The following is a 19,292-nucleotide window of genomic DNA, read 5'->3' as shown; positions in this document are numbered from 1 at the left end:
ACAGTCAAGCTTGAGAAGCTCAGCTCACACAGATATGTGGTGGAAAACGGGAGCAATGTCAAAATAGCTTTGTTGGCCAGAATGGGGAACTCCTTGGCAACAGATAACCAAAAACTGTCCAAAGGAAGATCAGCAAATGTTAGCTTTAAACTACGATCTTGTTTCAGTTCAATGAGTTCCTCTTGCTCCTTTAAAGTCATGTCCTTTCCAGCAATGGATGCTGAGCTGTATGGGTCCCTAACCCAGTCAAGGCATTCTGTGAAGGCTGAATGGAAATAAAATGACAACTTCTCCTCAAGAGTTTTCAAATGTGTGTCAATCACCTCGCACATTACAGCATTGTTGCCATCATGCAGCTTCACTGTGAGTGGGAACATCTCAAGGCTGCCACGCTGCACATGTTGTTGCCAGTGCTGCTACTTTAAACGGAATTTGTTCATTTTATCAGTGCTTGTAAGCAGGTTTTCATTTCCGCCTTGCATCCGTGTGTTAAGTTCATTCAGATGATGGAATATATCAGCCAGGTATGCCAGCTTTGCACACCACTCATCACTTGCAAGCAGCTTTGAGTAATCGGACCTCTAATTTGTCAGAAAAACCTTAATTTCCTCTCGCAGCTCATACATCCGGGCCAGCACTTTGCCGCGCGACAGCCACCGGACCTCCGTGTGGAGCAATAAGACTTTATGTTCTGCTCCCATTTGCTCACACAAAGACGCAAATAAGCGACATTTCAAAGGTCGCGTCTTCACAAAGTTCACTATGCGCACAACATCATCCAACACAGGAGCTCGATCTGTTGGTAAGGTCTTTGCCATGAGGGCCTCACGGTGCAAAAAACAGTGCGTAACAGTAACATCTGGGTTTTTTTCTTTGACCCTACTTACGAAACCTTTGATGCGCCCGACCATGGCTGCTGCTTCATCAGTGCAGACACCTGTGCAGTTTTCCCACGTAAGTCCGCTTTTGTCAAGATATTCCGACGTGACCCGAAAAACTTCCTCTCCTGTTGATTTTTCTGGCAGTGCCTTGCAAAATAGGAAGTTTTCTCTAATGGCTTCTCCATCCACAAAACGCACGTCGGCCAAGAGCTGACAATGTCCACTAATATCCGTCGACTCATCAAGTTGCAAGGCAAATTTCTTACCGATGCGCGTCTTTTCTAAAACAACAGTTTCCATATCCGCAGACATGTCATCAATACGACAGGCAATTGTGTTATCTGAGAGAGGCACTTTAGCTATCTCTTTGGCCGCGTCAGGGCAGAGCATCTCATTTACAATGGCTTTACAAGCTGGCAGTATTAATATTTCTGCCACAGTGTGTGACTTTTTTGATTTAGCTACGAGATCAGCGACAAGGTAGCTAGCTTTGAGGGCTCTCTCGTTTACCTTTGTGGTTTTTCTCAAAAATTTGCCTGTTTCTCATTGTTTGTACGTAAGCGTACAAAATAGTCCGTTGGCTTGTTTTGAACGGAAGGGTGTTTCGTTTGGAGATGGTATTTAAGCTTGCTTGGCACCATGGCGCTATTGGACAGCTTCTCACCACACACCAAGCACAGCGGAGTCGGTGCCGTTGCATCCCCGGTGAAAGTGAAACCAAATGAAAGATAGCTTTCGCTGTATTGCCTCGAGCTCACCGTCTTCTTTTTTTTCTTTTGTCCACCACTCATATTAGGGCCTTTATCTGTGTCATAATTTTGTCCAGGGCCCTTTTCGGCATTTGCATTTTCCCTTCCCAAAAACTTCTCCATCACTGTCACTCGCTTGTCTTGCTTACTTAGCGTCTGAGCGAATCCAAGATGGCGCGACCATAGCACTCTCGCGTCACTTCTTAGGTGACACGAGAGTGCTATGGTAGTTTATAGTTTATATATGAATGAAGTTCAAAAATAGACCATTCATTGATAATTTCCCACGGCACACCTGATGATCTCTCATGGCACACTAGTGTGCCGCGGCACACTGGTTGAAAATCACTGCTCTAGAAAACACAACTTTAAAAAGTTGCCTTCTCAGTTTTTTTCAGTTTCCCCATTAGCATTAGGTTTAAATGCAAAATTTTGGCAACCAGGCAAGTAATGCTTATCGCTTTATGACAGAGCGTAAGGTGGATTTCTGCAAGGTTAAGTCAATGTAGAGGTGTGATTAGATGCTATTTAGCCTGGGCAGCACAGATTGATGCAGATAACCATCTGGATGAGTTCAAAGTGTTTCAACTTGAGCAGAAGGTTTGCATCTATTATGGGGATATAGAAACACGAAGACATAGACACGGCTGGTGTGTATGTCTCTAGCTATCTTACGGCTAACTAGTACAGTTGTTTGGAGCAAACAAACAGAAATAATCCAGTGGTCAAATTTGTACAACATGGCATGATTTTTGTTTACTCCTTTTCCCAGAGAGCCATACAATTTTGACTGTTTTCACCCCTGATGACTGCTAAATATAGTGCCACTTCAAATCAGCAAACAAAGAAAAAAATTTCACAAATGTAATTATCTGTAGAAACATGCTACAACTTTAAATTTGGTTCACTGTAGAGGTCAGCAGTGATAATAAGGTGACCTTTTACCTCACTAATATGTTCTTTTTTGCTAAGCTCCAGTATTATATTTGTCTGTAATTAACATTACATTGTAAGAAGCCTCTCCCAATGCAATTTAACAACAACAAAAAGACTTGGTAATATGCTGCTAGTACTACTGTCAACATTGCTTCATTTCTGTGTATCTAAGATGCAGGTTAGCAATTTTCACCACTGCCTCCTCATTTCTTTCTCAATTCTGAGCTGAACATACGTAGAATGCCACAAGGCTCTTTAAGCACTTTTTTCCCATTGCTCCTCTCCTGCTGTCCTCCCTTCATGGTGCACCAGTAATTGCTGCTGTGCTTTTAGACATAATAGGCTGGCCTGGCAATGGATATGTAGAACTGTTTCTCTTTCCTCCTCAGAGCCGGGTACAAATCGAAAACGGGGCCCTCTCTATAGCTGCATTAAACCTGTCAGATTCCGGGATGTATCAGTGTGTGGCTGAAAACAAACATGGCATTATTTATTCTGGTGCCCAACTAATGGTGTTAGGTAAGATTGCATCCCTCCCTCTGTGTTTTTCCTGTTTATCTGTGAATGCGTTTGATCATCTCCTAAGATAAAACCAGCAGCCTGCTATAGTTCTCCTCAGCAATCAGTCTGCAGACTCATTTGATGTCACTATGGGCTCTGCCAGCAAAAATATGAGTCTGATGGAGTGTCTCATTTTACAGTTGGTTGTTTCATCATATTGATTTGGATACTACCTATGCATTGCTTTTTGGTATTGTGCATGCTTTCTCATGTATGGGGTATTGATTCATTTGCAAAGTTTTGATGACTTCTATCTCTCTCGCTCAATGAGAAATTCAATTCTGTCTTGATACATGTGATGACACTTGGGGTTCCAAATGATGGATAAAATGTGATGATGAGTGTGGACAACAGCTGAGGGTGGATTATGTGTGTGGTGATGAAGGGTGGGGTTGGAGCAGGTGGGTCCCTAGCCTTCGTCCATAGGCATTTTTATTGAGTTCATGCTGAGATTTTGAGCTGATCTTACTGAAAGCTGAAAGAAAGTCGATTTCAATATGTCATGGCTGATCTGCAAAGATACAGGTAGCCTATTTGTCTTCTCTCATGCTTTTCTCCTCTCCCCAACACACAGCTTCACCTCCCAGTTTCTCCAAAAGTCCATTAAGGATCTTGTTAAAAGCTCGTTCAGGCAGCGAAGTCACTCTTGAATGCAAGCCTCAGGCCTCACCCCCAGCAATTAGCATGTGGAAGAAAGGGAATGAGATCCTGCACAGAACCGAAAGGTAGGATAAAAGTCCAAGCGCATATTTCTAGCAATTTTTATCCACACTCATTGCAAGCCGTTTTGTTTGAATTATGTATTTGGGATTTGTGCAGATGAATTGAAGGAAAGGATAATGAGGAGAAAGAGAGAAGGGCATAGACCAGGAAAAATTACACATGGTTAATAGACTGCATACACTCATGTGCAAATAGCTTGGTGTGAGGGATGAAGATGCCAGCTGCTCATATCAGCACTGCATGCATGTAATGTTAAAGATGATAGAAAATCACCAAATGGGGCCATGCTGAAGATAAAGTGCGTCTACTTATCGATAGAGGAAGTAACAGTGAGTCTGTTGCACCTGTAATTATTCAAGGTAAAAATGTTCTGCTACATTACAAAATACAAATAGAGTTTGATTCATGCAATCACTGAAGCTGCAAAAGACAAAAGTCTTGTTGCATATTTGAGAAAATAGACTTTAGACTAGACTAGAAATACATGCATACATGGTGCAGACAATAAGCAAACTTCAGGTGCCACTTTAAGCGGGATTAAAATTGTGCTTAATTTAGGTTATCCTCCTCTGTATGATTTATTATTGACTACATTAGAAGCTGAAATTGAGCCACTGAAAAGATTTCACACTGTACTTAAGGAGCAATAAAAGGGTGGAGAAATCCCAAAGCAAATCAGAATCAAGAAATTACACATTTGAGCAATCAATCAATATATCTTTTATCATCGGAGGGAGAAGAAGTAATGACTAAACCCTCTGCAGGTCAGCACAGTGACGCACATCAATAATATTTATCATACACACACGCAAAAACACACTGAATAAGAACAACTGAAACACAGCACATTGACAAAATACTTCACTTTATGCTGTTTGAATCACTCCCATGCTGTTTATTCTAAATGAGATCTGAAAGCCAACAATAAGAGCAAAGCATCTTGTCAAAACAGCACAGAGGGTCCTTAGTTGGCTGCAGATGAGGAGCTGCATCTATAGCTCCAGAAAATTGGTAAAAATCCCAAACTGACATTTAGCTCACTGCATGTGAAGCTCACATATTCTTTCAAGGTGCACAACACTATGTATGTAGGCACTGGATGGGAACTGTTTTATGCGCTCATGCTGTAAATTGGAGCAGTGTTTAGAAAATTGTGTACACGTTTTGTCACAATATATCAAATACCAGTTAAATGTAGTCTCACCTACATTTTGAAAAAAACAAACATTTTCCTCACGGTGTCGAGCCATGCAGATAGTTATAGCTTTATTTACCCAGGTTTTAACCGTCTCTGAATATATGTCTCTGTGAATCTGGACAATCTACATAACACACTGTCCAGAGTTCAAATCAGCACAATTTCTTATGTAGAAAGTAGCTCCAATAACAACTGTTCACAGTGAGGTCTGTGATTTATCCATGTATCTGAAAAACACTGTGCTGTTGTATTTTTTAAATTATATTTACCTTCATTGCACTGTGGATGGTGGAAGAATCTCAGGGCAGATATCTTAGTCCAAAGCCTGGGCGATAAAATAAAAAATAGATACCACATGAGGTTGGTGTAGTAATTAAAAAAAAGATAAAACATTATTCCTCTTACAAATGAAAGAGATGATGTAGATGTTGCTGTTTAACTGACATTACTGATCAATGACTCTTCTCCATTTGAGCTATTACAGTAGGAATTAGAATTTAGCATTATCACATAATAATCATTTGTTGCCGCAGTAGTCGCTGCTTACCGAAAGTTACATGTTCTCCCTTTAGGTGTGCCAGCCATTTATTACGCCAGAATCTGATGCTGTTTTCAGAAGGCGGCTATTCAAACAAAGTATTACATTGCTATTACTATAAACATTGCAGTTCATTATTTTGTGGGGTGATACATGTCCCTATAAAGCACTGTATTCTACCATATTATACAGAGATATACTGGATTGCCAGCGTGATAGTTTCCTCTCTGACCTTAGCAGCATAAAGCCTGTAAAGCACATTTTATTTATTCAGTAAGTTATTCAGTGTTGCTGTTTGTGAAATATTTTTTAATTTAGAAATGTATCCCAGAGTTTAGCCTATCACTGCCTCTGGGTGATGGGTCAACATGCCTGCTGCTAAAGACTTTCAATTTTCTGGGCTTTAGTGAGGAGCTTTAAAGTACCATTAGGGTCAAAGTGCTTCACAGGCTTATCTGTTTTGACAAGAACTTAGTTCTCTAAAGATGCACAGTAGACATACTACATGAAGACGAAAATAAACATTTGAAGATGATGAATATCAGCACAAAGTAATGCAGACAGATGCAATACAAAGCTCAGCATTTCACTGAACACTTTCAACTGTACGCTCTCCGCCTTAGTCAATACAGTAAAAAAATCTCTTCTGCCTTCTGTAGAATTACTTTGCTTCCCAATGGGACATTAAAGATCGCCAATGTAACCAGACGGGATGCAGCCAGCTACACATGCATCGCCAAGAATCAGTTTGGGACAGCAAGCTCAACTGGGAGGCTGCTCATCACCGGTGAGTCCTGCTCTACATATTCTTAATGTTTTCATGCTATGATTATGTTACCTTTCTCCATTCAAGCATACTTACACTGATAACACTGGCTGATTTGCCACTTTTTAAACTTTTTAAATTTAATGTCAGTAGTTTTTTGAAGAAAACAAGTACAGCATGCTGATCAAAACAGTTTAAGTCTAAAACGATACAATAAAATCTAATGAAATGACAACACACTGTAAGAGTTTCAAAGTTCTAAAACAGAAACATTGCCAGCCAAGCCATGTACCGCTAGGCTTGACAGGTTGGCGTGTAATCCTGCCCTTGTGCATACCCAGCAAAATTGACAAAATGCACAGCATGCTCTATAAGAGAAGAGTTGAAACTAGCGATTGAGACCATAAACTCATTAGGAAAATGTATACTAAGGTAATAAATTATAAGTAGGGTAATTTTCTAATTGACTTCTTATGACTTATTTTTTCTGTCTTTTCATGCCTTTATTTATATAGGACAGCTAGAGTTTGACAGGAAATGGGAGAGAAAGGGGGGGGGGAGGGCAACATGCAGAAAAAGGCCACATGTTGGAGTCAAACCTGGGCCGCTGCAGCTAAGACTTTTAGCCTGTGTACTGTATATGGTTCGCTGCTCTAAGTACTGAGCTACCCGGCGCTCCGTGCCAGACTATTTCTATGACTGCTCATTAACTTCCTGGCGTCTCTGCTGGTTGCCTGGAAATGGGTCCCAACCAAGATATAGTCCAACACATGATCCCTGTAATAGGCTGTTCTTTTGTTACTGTTACCAAGCTTATTCTTTCCCCTGTGTCTTTGTGCTAGGATAAGGTAGCCAGCTCCTAGCATTGCTTTAATATTTGGCCGCAGTCATGAGAGTCCTCTCATCTAAGAAGGAAAGAAATAAGTGTATTTGCCAAACCTTTCCTTGCCTTTGGTATGATATCAAGCTAATCAGTGTGCAAATAATACTAGAAAGTTGCACAGTTGCAAAGCTACGATTGGACATTTCTTAGCGACGGAGGGGTTCAGCAAATAGTCAATTTCCTTCAGTACTTCCAAAAGAAAGGTCAATGATTTACGTTATAACCAAGGTTATTATCAAATTAATATCTCTGGTATACATTATGCAAAACAACAGTTAAATAAGCAACAAAACATTATCCTTGATTTTGTTAAAGGTCATTATTTATGAATGCAGTGACATACCATGTACAGCACACGTAGTCCTCCAGTTTAATTTGTTGTGTGTGTAGCCACCTGACCTATTTTTCTCATTAGCTTCTATTATTCTCATACACTGACAGCTGAACCATTTAATGTCATGGAATTTAATTACTGTGACCTTTCCTCAACATACTCTGAGGCCTCCAATCCACCACAGCCACCAGTGGGAATGTGCTCCCATCTCTGTAATCCTGCTTCAAACATTTTCTTGTGCAAAACCTGAGTTGGCATTAAATGTTGCTAATGGATAGACTTGGAATTTAAGTGCTTATTAAAATCAAGAAAAGCACACATCTGTGGGTAATTTTATGATGGTGTCTTGATCAAGCCATGAAGTGAGTGAAATGGCAGTTGCAGGGGTCACGGTGGTGCTAAAGCTTCCTCTGGCAGCAATATCAACATGCGTACGCTGTCGTCTGTTGTCTGTTTTCTGGCCAGAGCCCACCAGGATCACCATGAGGCCTACTAACATGGAAATTATTGTTGGCGAGAGCATTGTGTTACCCTGCCAGATTGCCTGCGATCCAGCTCTGGATGTTTCTTTCTCATGGGCATTCAACGGGCAGCTCATCGACTTCCAGCGAGACAGCAATCATTTCGAAAGAGTGGGCGGGGTGAGTCATTTCAAGCATTAAACTGAGCTATATTCTGGCTATTCTCAGATTAATTGGGACATACTGTATGATGTGAAAGGGTATGCTCCACTGCCCTGCTGAGGTCTTCTTAGACACCAATAATTCCCAAGCAGAGAAATGTATGCCAAGTCTTGTCCATTTGAAAGTTTCACATTGGTCAGTAGTGGATGGAATATTAAAAAGATAGAAAACCCTGTTAAGGGTCAGTTACATTGTGTCATTCATATGCTGTTAAAGCCTTAAATAATGGCACTATCAGGCCAGTAATCAGGATCCTTACCTTTTCAATTGGCACTTTTAAAGACATTTTGAGGAAATGCCATTTCAGTCCAAAAGAGAGTCTGCATTAATAAAGACTTTATACTTTTCAATGTCTAGTTCTAGTTTACCTCAAGGAAGAACATTTTCTTATCATCTCCTTTTGCCATAATTTAATTTGCATACCTTTTTATGAATCCTGAGCCCCAAAATAATTAAGTAATGAACTAGCTGGCATTCACTAAGGGCCTGCATGACATGGGCAAATGTCTATTTGATATCCTTATTCCCTGATATAATATTAAGTGACGACCCTTTTTTAAATAATTTTTCTTTTTGATGAAGGGGAAAGGCAGTTTTTCAGAGCTTGTCAGTAAGAAATTACTTTACGCAGGCGGTTTGTTTCTTATAGTGCAATTTATCATCCAAGGTCAGCAGTCTGGTTATTGTCATTCACATGTTAGAGGTTGATATCTAAATGTCATTAGTGTTGTGGACATGCCAATTCACATCCTCACAAATGCAAATGGAAATTACTAATGACATTGAACTATGCATAAGAATATAATGAGATATAGTTTTCAGAGAATCCCTGTCCAGAGAGATTACCAGCCCCCTGCTCAACAGCTTCTGATGAATTAATTAACATAATTAAAGCAAATCTGCCTCATCACTTCTTTCCTGCCAAGGCAGGACGCCTTGCTCTCGAGCACAAGCTCCCAGGTTGGCCAGGTGGCGGCTGACATTAGAATCAGACATGGCAGCGTAAAAATTTTCAGGTAAAAGAAGAGGAGACGAGAAGAAGGAAAAGAGAAAAGAGAACAGGCGAGGTAGTCTCTATAGCCTGTGGCCGCATACAAGTGCTATTCGGCTTGGCTGTACTTTGTCAGGTGCTTCAGGGAGGTGGGAATCCACAGTTGTTCCTGCCTCGTTGCAGAGGGGATCTATGACCACTAGCCGCTGGGGGTGATGAAATCTGTATGACTTCAGCAAGTTTTACCTGGCTAGCCCCCAGTTGACTCGTTTCCAAAGCAACACACTACTTTTCGGAAGCTGACATGCTTTGTGACAGACCACTTCAAAAGGTGACTTTCAGACAGTGGATTTTTATGTACAATTAAAATGAGAAAGAAAATAATTATGGCCAGATAAAATTATATTATAAATTACTTTTAACCATGGCATACATTAAGTCATTTTAAGGGATAGTGCTGGTGATTTATTTTTGTCATTATCAACAAAGAACATCAGAAGACCAGCAATTATTTGACCCTACCACACCCCCCTTTAAAGGAGCTGTACCCGACATTGTAAACATTAATATAACTGCAAACAATGTAATTTTCTTGTTGCACAAGCACTAGCTCTGCTAGTAAGAAGAGGAAGAGGGAGCAGCAAGGAAGAAGAGGCTATGCACCCATGAGAGCAGTCTGGGGAACTCACACACACCATATTTATTTTTACTCCATTCGGCTTTCCGTGCCTGGCTGGTTGCCTCGTGGTGGTGAATTTTCTGCAAGCTGTGATTCGTAGCCAAACCTGAAAATTAGTGGACATGTCTCAGAGTGGGATTTAGGTCCTGCAATTTGAATTGAGAACCAAAGATTGTTCTACATTTCTCTCAAAATTGTCAACTTTTGCCTTGGGCAATCCAAAATTACACAATGTAGAGATGCCGTAGTAACTATTGTTTTGCATCCAAAGCCTGCTAAAGCTTATAGCTCTGTGCCTTTGAGCTCCATTGTTGTCCACACTTGATTACCTGTCTCTTCATTTTCAATCCCCCATGCACTTTCCTGCTGCTGTAGATACCAGAATATACATGAGAGCACCAAATGTGTATTAACTCACAGCTGAAAATAGTCCCCAACAAATTAACCATTTATTCCTGTTTTATTGTTTGCTTCAAACTACACTGCCCAGCTGTTCTGGGACATTATTCAGCCTTTTTTTTAAATGTTTTACTATGTACAGTGTTTGTTATTTGTTTTTAAAATTGTACATTTGCATCTTCAGTAGGAATGACATACAGAAAATATTAGCCTAGTCCTTGAAAAAGTGTTATTGTTATTGTTATCACTTCATGCAGCCACAAATATTACAACTGGCCTTCTACAGATGAGAAAGATAACAATATGCGTGGTGATGTTTCATTGACAACCACATGCATCCAGGTCATGTAAAATAATATTTACTCCTTGCACTTGGAGTTATACTCATATCTTGCTTGAGCTTTTGTAATTACAGAATAATTGGGATTGTCTTGCCAATTAACTATACAATATTAGTTGTGTGTGCCCTGTGTATAGCTGGTAGCTGTTTGTAGGGGGGGCAGGCAAAGGCATTATTTGTACATCTGCTATGTCTGTTGTTGGTGTTTGAATAGAATAGATGCAAAAATCAGTGTCCTGAAGACTATGTGTGCAAAGCATTACAAATGTTTCAAACATCCTGGAGGCATGAGCTGAGTGATGAAACAACACTGCATTTCTTACTTAGCCTTATTTTTCTCAACAATCATATTCCCTTCTAGAGTATATCAGGGGATCTGATGATTCGTAACATTCAACTGAACCACGGAGGGAAATATGTCTGCATTATTGACACTGATGTGGAGAGCCTGTCCACCTCTGCCATCTTGGTTGTCAAAGGTAAGAAAACCAATTGATTTCAAGAGCCTGTTTTCTTATGCTAGTGCATGGATACCCTAATGTATTTACTGTAAAATCATGTGGCGTAAAAGCATCTGCACAAGTATCCAAAGAAAAGTTTGACAGAGAAGAACGATGATAAAAGTATGATAAAAGTCCCTGAGATTTCCTGTACATATACAGGACAGCAAACGGATGGATGCTGCCTCAGTCTGAATTATAACAGCTGCCGTTAACGTATGTATATGTGTTGATAAAATGTATGACAAATGTAGGTTTGTTGATATGTGTGTGGTGTATCTGGCTCACTGTGCAGGCCTATCTCTGTTGATTTACATTGGTATTCATGCCCTTAACAAACTGTAATAGCAGTCCCAGGTGCTTTGGGAAAGCAATGTTTATCACAGAAAATGACTGTAATTGGCTCATTTACACATCGGCAAAATATCATGGAAAGCATTTAAATAATTGAGCCATTGAGCAAACAACAGCGACATGGTAAAGCCAGAGTGTGTAATGGTCACAGACACTCGCTTCTCTCTTCGTCCTCTCTTTTTTTCCCCATCTCTAGTGTCTGCTCCCATCCACCCCCTTTTCTTTTCCCATAAATAATCCCATCCAGTCTCTTTCCACTGCTGGTGATTCCATGTTCAGTAATCACTCTGTAGTGCTGCACATCACACATGCAATGGATAAAAAGTCCCTGAATGCACCCACCAAGGACGTGGCCCTTAATTGAAGGGGGCATGGTGGCCTTGAAATGTAACAAGCTGCAGAAGACTTAATGAGTGGAGTGATAAGGGGAAGCTTCTTGAAATGGGTGATCACCTCCGGTTTACCCTCCTCATTGTCTGATTGATTCAGGTCCGCCAGGCCCTCCGGACAAGGTAGCAGTGGAGGAGATTACAGACAGCACAGCCCAGCTGTCCTGGACTCCCGGAAGGGACAATGGCAGCCCCATCACCGGCTACATCATCCAGGCCCGTACGCCCTTCACTGTGGGCTGGCAGGCTGTTGACACAGGTACCATGAAATGCTCCTCATGTCCCCTTGTAGTATTTATCTGCAATCTTATGTGAGTTTCTTATTTATTTATCATTCAATTTGAGTCCAGTTTGTGAAAGCTTGATCTCCTGAAAAATTTAATTTCCTCTTTGCAGTGCCGGAGGTGGTTAAGGGTAACATGCTGACAGCTACAGTGGTAGGTCTGAACGCCTGGGTGGAGTACGAGTTCAGGGTGGTGGCCCGCAATATCGTAGGCCTGGGAGAGCCCAGTCCAGCCTCAGCCAAAACCAGGACAGAGGATGCTAGTATGTGAAATTAAACACTGCACTGCATATAGACACTTTCACATTGACAATATATAATAGTGTTGATGATGTTGTTACTGATAATATAGTGTTGAAGCATTTGCAGTGAATTTAAAAATCTTCCTCGGAATTTCTTGCCGTGAATGAAATTCTGTTTTACTTATTTGAGATGCAGTAAATGGATTTAATATTCCATAGCTCTAACTCAATCTTAAATCAATATTGTTAATATATAATTATGCTTTTATAGAGCATTTGCCTCAGAATCAAATTTAAATGCTTTGACATAATTAATCAGATATGTCAATATATACTCACTGTGGGTTTATTGGCGGATCACAAACCACCTTTAAAGATGCATTTCCCCATCTATTTTATTAAAGAGCTTTTTAAGTCCCTAAAAGTATTTTTTTTGCATTATCGTCCGATAATTTATCAGTTATAATTTAATTATCGGAATAATTCATAATAATATAAATTTCCCTATAACTAATGGTAATTATCAATAGTGATCGTGGATCCCATTTATTTTTTGCTAATCGTTTATTTACATGGAGGCAATTCCTTTACACTGTCTTTGAGTTGGAGAAAACAATGCCAAGTGCCAAATAAGAGTGTCCTAACTCCCGCAATGGAGCTCAGTACTCATCAGGCTCGTACTGTTCATTAGGGAGTTTGATCATTTTACCAAAGAGCCATTCTTGTGAAGGCTGTGTCTTTTTCTCCCAACCCCAACTTTATTAAGCCTATACTACCATTAGGTCATCTGCATGGCTGGTACACCCTGTAATAGCAGCTGCCATCACAACTGAAAATGTTAACAAATGATTTTACTAGATGAATTTGGATACAACTGCTTACTGCTCAGATATTTGCGAAGCACTGAGGGTAAATTAAAGTCAGACACTAACCCCACTGCATATTTAATTGACATTTCAAGCTTCAATATATTCCTCTTATTCTGCGTCACATTTGTCAGGTAAATGGTAAATTGTAAATGGAATACCTTTGTGTAGCACTTTTCAACCTTAACTGACCAAGCACTTCACAATTGGCATCTCATTCTCCCATCCACACACACACACATATACCAATGGCGGCAGAGAAGTTGGGGGCAACTTGTGGTTCACTGTCTTACCCAAGGCTACTTTGACGTGGATATCAGAAGCCGGGGATCAAACCACGAATCCTGAAATAAGTGGACGATGAGAGCAAAAACACAAGTGTTAGCAGTTAGGGCTAAAACTAAATAATATTCAGGTATTTTCCCCAGAAAACAGGAGAAAAGTTTGGCTAGAATTCATAAGACGTACCTGAATCCCTGTTCCAAACATTCCTAATAAGTGACAAAACATGGATATCAGATATACATGCTGCTATCTTATTTGTTTATATGACACATTAAATGTGATGATCCACTTACTATAGGATACTATAAGGATATGTATGAGTAATCCTCCACCTACACTGTCAGCTTTGCCATCACACTGCAGTACAGAAACAGCTGAGTGGGAATAGGAATGAAGGGGTTTGAGTGCCATTTGCAAAATACTACAGATCTTGGCTTGGTGTGTATAGACAGTGACATTTGGGCAATATCAGTAATTCATCATTCTCTAAAATGTTTGTGTTTGCATAGAGTGAGAGATTTGTGGGCTGTAAAATAGAAGGCAGTATCTGCAACAGCCACCCTTGTCATAACGTTGCAAGTATGGTTGAGGCTTGTGATTGAGCTCTGTAAACTGTGTTCTAATTGCTCCTCTCTGGGCTTTACCTCTCAGTCCCTGATACAGCTCCCACTGATGTCGGAGGTGGAGGCGGCACAAAGTCGGAATTAGTGATAACATGGGAGGTAAGTCATCTGTCACATTTTACTGTTCCCTCCATCGCAGAGTAATGGTTTTGGTTAATTGTGCAGAATTGAAGGGAGCAATTTTATAGCCCACATTAGAGCGAGACACCTCTCCTCTGGGCTCAGCCTCCGAGAGGCCATTTCTCCCTCCAAAAGCAGGGACAGAGAACACTTGTTCTGAAGAGTTTCGCACTTTAGCCACAATGACATAGCCATGCAGGAGGAAAAGATAAGGCAAAAGGTGATTGTGGAGTGTTCTGGGTGGTAACGGAAAAGAAAGGGACTGTGTCTAATCACACAAGCCCTTGTGGAGGTACAGCGCAGACACGGGCCTGTCTGTTTCTTTGTCTGTATGCATTTTAATATCACTATAGTTTTGTGTTTCGCTCCCAGCCTGTTCCCGAGGAACTGCAGAACGGAGAGGGCTTCGGCTACATTATCGCCTTCAGGCCTTTGGGGACAGTCACATGGACGCGTGCAGTTATCTCCACATTGGGGGTGGCACGTTATGACTTCCGCAACGACACCATCCCACCCTTCTCGCCTTTTGATGTGAAAGTGGGGGCGTACAACAACCGAGGGGAAGGGCCCTTTAGCTCTATTGCCACAGTGTACTCTGCAGAGGAAGGTGCGTAAAGGCCCAGAGAGTGATACTTAAATAAGCTATAATCGCTCTCCTTACTACTATGACCTTGAATAGTAATGATGAAATAATTTTTTTCCACCATTATTTAACTCCCCTGTCAAGCTGGGAATGTCAACTTGATATTAGTTATCATGCTGGTAGATTACAGGAAATCCTAGCAGACACTTACCACACTGCGCTGTCAGGTAGGTATTCTGTTAATTGAATTTGCTGGGCAGTCTTCCCTTCTGTCAGTCATAGATCCCATTAAAAGAGAGCAGTGAAACTACAGGTCTATTCTGTACCTTTCCTCTTACTGCTACTTGTGTGTGTGATGTGTTGTACGAGTCTCTGAAATTCTCACCAGCGCTCTACTTTCCGCAGTCCCCAGTGTGGCTCCTAAGAGGGTTAGGACTCGAAGTGTGTCTGCAGTGCAAATTGAAGTGATGTGGGAAACTGTCCCTGACATCCCTGAAAGAGTACTTGGATATGAGGTATGCTATGAGTCATCGCAAAATCATTGTTTTCTATTTTTTGTTTTTTCAAATAATATGATAGTTGAGCTTTTCCCTGTGGCGTGTTTATCCGATCATAATAGCCCTTTCATTATTCTTTAAATTAATGTAATATTATACTATATCTTCTCTTGTATCACTGTAAGGATTTTGTTTTTAGTGTAATAATATCATGAAATGACCCCAATATTTCGTTGCACCAACAGTAAACCCACAAGAGGAAAATAAAATCCCTCATCCTTTCAAGAAAGCAAAGAGGGCTTTCTGTTTTTTTCAGCCCTGGTGCTCTTTCAGTATCTGTCACCTCTGGCTTTCAGCACAGAGCTCTCCAGTTGCCATGGCGGTGGCCACATTGTCCTTTTAGAACAGAGCTTATTTCGCCAAACACGCTCCTAAAGTGGATTTAAGCGGCTGAATCTCAATAGGCCACCAACAGTATGGATCTGGAGCTTTGGACTGCACATGGCGCACATCCATTAATTAGACACTGTTGAGATTGCATATGCAATCCAGTTTCAGCCTAATGTAATCATAATTATTACTGCTCAATAAATTGCATTACTGTTAACTGCATCCTGGTGCTTATCATACACACATTTAATTGACAAATTAAAAAACAATGTAACGGGATTGAATAGCAGGAGTATCCCAGAGGGCAGTATTCACATTCACTTCATCATTTATTAACTTAACTTTGATGTCACAAGAATATTAAAGATGACCAAAAGTGTCACATTCACCTTTAATTGGAGGCTATTACTCTGAAGGAAAGCAAACTCTGCATCTTGTTCAACATAGCACAGAATCCTGCTTTTGCATAGAAAGTGGTGATTTACATATAAAGCATTTTGAAATATTTCTCCATAACCTCTTCACTCTTAATCTCCAGTTTCATCAGACAAAAGTAAAAGCTAAGGCTGTTTTTATGGACGTAACAGACAATAATCAGAATTTTTCTTCCTGCAGTTATCATGTGACCCACTGGTGGCCTGTGTATATGGCCTGGCTGGTTGAGAGAATGTGCATCAGTAATTGAGACTCCACCAGTGAAAAATGTATTACTCATAATTGCTTCTTCCTTTTCCTTCTGTAATACACACAGCATTTCAACTTTCATGATGGAATAGTAATGCAGTAATGCAGTGAAATGCACCACCGAAATCTGGCAGTTGGTTCCCACGATTGTGACATTGTTTTTTTTGCAGGTCATGTACTGGGAAGACGACACTAAGCCTGACACTATTGGCAAAGTGCGCATATCTGGAAACTACATGCTGGTTAACATCACAGGACTGGAAGCGAACACAGTCTACTACCTATGTGTGGCAGCATTCAATACGGCTGGCCCCGGGCCACAGTCGGCGCCCATCAACACCACCACAAAGAAACCACGTGAGTCAATCCCCTAAGGGGTCCTTGTTCATAAACCATCTCAGCGCCTCTTGGATGACGTCGTACTGTCCTCAACATGACAGGCGTAGCATTCCTTCAGCTTTGTTGGTTGTATTCACAAAATTCAATGTGACAGCACACTTTCCATTTATCTTGGGGAAAAAAAGACAAAAAGCAGCAATAAATGGGTTGAGTGGAACATAGCTGCAGTGACAGTTTAGGTATTTAAAATGGACAAGTGATGTTGAAGCTTATCAAGACAACTGCTGCGCAAGCTAGCTTATTACTCCGACATTCTGCAACATGATTGAAAAATCATCACAGCATGCTAGTGTTTCATGACATCAGTAAAGTAAATAGGATAAAAAATAGTGAGAATGCTATAGTGGCCCTAACTCATACTTCCCCAAATTCTGTAGGAACCAAACAAATCTGTTTCAATTGCTCTGATGGATACATCTAGCCCCTTTCCCATTCAGAGAGATTTCAAGCAACTTGAGATATGACAGGCCAATCACAACTGTTTATCTTATGTGGGACAGGTTTAAGACAATGACTTACAGTTGAGCCTCATGCTTGAATGTACTTAATGAATTTTCCGTCTAGCACAGCTTACAGGGCTCATGACACTGAGATCAGACTGTCAAACTAGGCAGCGCTGAGCAAATATGAATAAAGATTCTGTTACTGTATGGCCTATTTTGCGCATTTAATGTTTTGTTGTGACCCGCCCACTATTATTTTCCTGCTTGACAATGGACTGAGCACTGCTCAAACGTGCATGTGTCTCTCAGCACTAAGCAGTTTTGTTGCTGTGATTGGTTGTAGGTCTATCTTATTATGCCTTGAGGCATTTTGGTCTGCGGCATTGACAACAGCCCTTGAAAATCTAAAATAAGAGGTTTCAGACTAATATGTATTTGCAAATTAGTCTGGCGATGCCTACACTGCAATGCAAGAAAACTCAAGACAAAACACATCGGTGTCTTCACAAATTTGAAAAAAAAAAACAGGATCCGAAATAATAATAGTAACGAAGCACACTGCAAGCTTGTTGCAGTTTGCTGAGATCTTAGGGTGACTGCAGAATCCCCAGTCGTAATTAATGAGGGTGTTCTGCTGCAGCTTCAATTTATTATTCAGGCTGAATTTTTTCCCCTTTTTTAGCTCCAGATCGGGCTCCACTCAACATACAATGGACAATGATTGGCTCCACACTCACAATGCACTGGGATCCCGTAGTCGCTATGGAGACAGAGTCAAAGGTCACTGGATATTTGGTAGGTTCCAATTCACTGCAAAGTCTGATTTATCTTCACAATCAGGCATGACAGTTTTTGCATTTGCTCATTTTTCTGCGTCGCCCTCTCCTGCCTCAGGTGCTGCTGAAAAGACATCGCTACAATGACATCAAGACTATCTCGACCAACAAAACCAGTGTGGAGCTCAGGCTCTCCGCTAATGACAACTATCTCATTCAGATCAAGGCCATGAGTGACGGTGGAGAAGGTGTGGGCAGTGAACCCATCCACATCCATAAATTAAGTGAGTTTACTGATGCCTTTTCTTCTTAACATCATTTCCTTTTTGACCACGGATAAAACTGAGGATTCAATAATTCAGAGAGAACATTTAATTTGGCTTCATTGCATCCCCTTCCAACCATGTGTAATAGACTTATTTTGAGTGCAAGAAAAGCGACCTTTTTAGAAATGCATGCGTGGAGTCATCCATCTCTGCCATTGGGTTATTATTCCTTGTTGACTGGCTGCACAGCACTGCTGCATATAAAGCAGTTCCGTGCTCCCATCCTGCTGCTGTGCAAAATTCTGAGGCGGCTCAGTTTGCCGCTCTCCTCTTTGATGTGACACAAACTTTATCTTTCCAAGATACTTAAATAGCCTCTCCTGTTGAAAGCTAGTAATAATGTAGATATGGAAAAAATATTCACAGTTGGCTTTTGATTTATGATCACATTTAGGGGATAGCATAGCAGAGTGCAGGTATTGTTTGTTTGATCTGAGAGGTATTTTCTGGTTCTTCACAAGCTGCTCTTCTGGTTTTGGTTACAGGCATGGGAGCGCGGGGCTCAGGAGTGATCCGCCTCAGCCCATTGTACCTCTCCACAGTCCTCATCATCGCACTGCTCTGCTCTGTCTGGTGATGTCTAATCTGAGCCTACAGAGCATCCCGCCCCCACCCCCTTCATCCCTTCAGTCATCCTGTCCACTGGACTGGCACAAGGCCTACTTCAGTGGCAGGACTAGGAAAGACTGGAATGGACTGGGTGGGACCACACTACTTTATTTTCAATGGCCATCATACAGAGATGTGATAATTTCCTTGCAAGATATCTTTCTTTCAGCGTCATAAGTGCCACCATGTTCTTATTTTATTTTTTAGAAGTTATGATGTCTACCAGACTTCTTTGTATCTTTGGAGATACTAATGCCTTAAA

General features: G+C 40.9%; 1 protein-coding gene across 1 annotated transcript in view; it reads left to right on the top strand.

Moving 5' to 3' along the window:
- The window catches only part of cntn3b (contactin 3b), a gene marked incomplete at its 5' end in the record, with an annotated part of 46,480 nt that extends 27,444 nt beyond the window's left edge, over positions 1-19,036 (top strand). Inside the window, 14 exons of the mRNA XM_083938467.1 lie at positions 2,956-3,085; positions 3,702-3,852; positions 6,246-6,373; positions 8,035-8,210; positions 11,023-11,140; positions 12,005-12,163; positions 12,301-12,450; positions 14,232-14,302; positions 14,696-14,930; positions 15,312-15,421; positions 16,648-16,834; positions 18,002-18,114; positions 18,214-18,379; positions 18,907-19,036. Coding sequence (XP_083794593.1) covers positions 2,956-3,085; positions 3,702-3,852; positions 6,246-6,373; positions 8,035-8,210; positions 11,023-11,140; positions 12,005-12,163; positions 12,301-12,450; positions 14,232-14,302; positions 14,696-14,930; positions 15,312-15,421; positions 16,648-16,834; positions 18,002-18,114; positions 18,214-18,379; positions 18,907-18,998 — 1,986 coding nt within the window. The 3' untranslated portion in view covers positions 18,999-19,036. The remainder of the gene's footprint in view (positions 1-2,955; positions 3,086-3,701; positions 3,853-6,245; positions 6,374-8,034; positions 8,211-11,022; positions 11,141-12,004; positions 12,164-12,300; positions 12,451-14,231; positions 14,303-14,695; positions 14,931-15,311; positions 15,422-16,647; positions 16,835-18,001; positions 18,115-18,213; positions 18,380-18,906) is intronic.
- Between the last annotated feature and the right edge of the window lie 256 nt (positions 19,037-19,292).

Source organism: Echiichthys vipera (genome assembly GCF_963691815.1).
Source record: "Echiichthys vipera genome assembly, chromosome: X".
In the NCBI taxonomy this organism is placed as follows: Eukaryota; Metazoa; Chordata; class Actinopteri; order Perciformes; family Trachinidae; genus Echiichthys; species Echiichthys vipera.
This window is presented reverse-complemented; position numbering and strand designations above follow the sequence as displayed.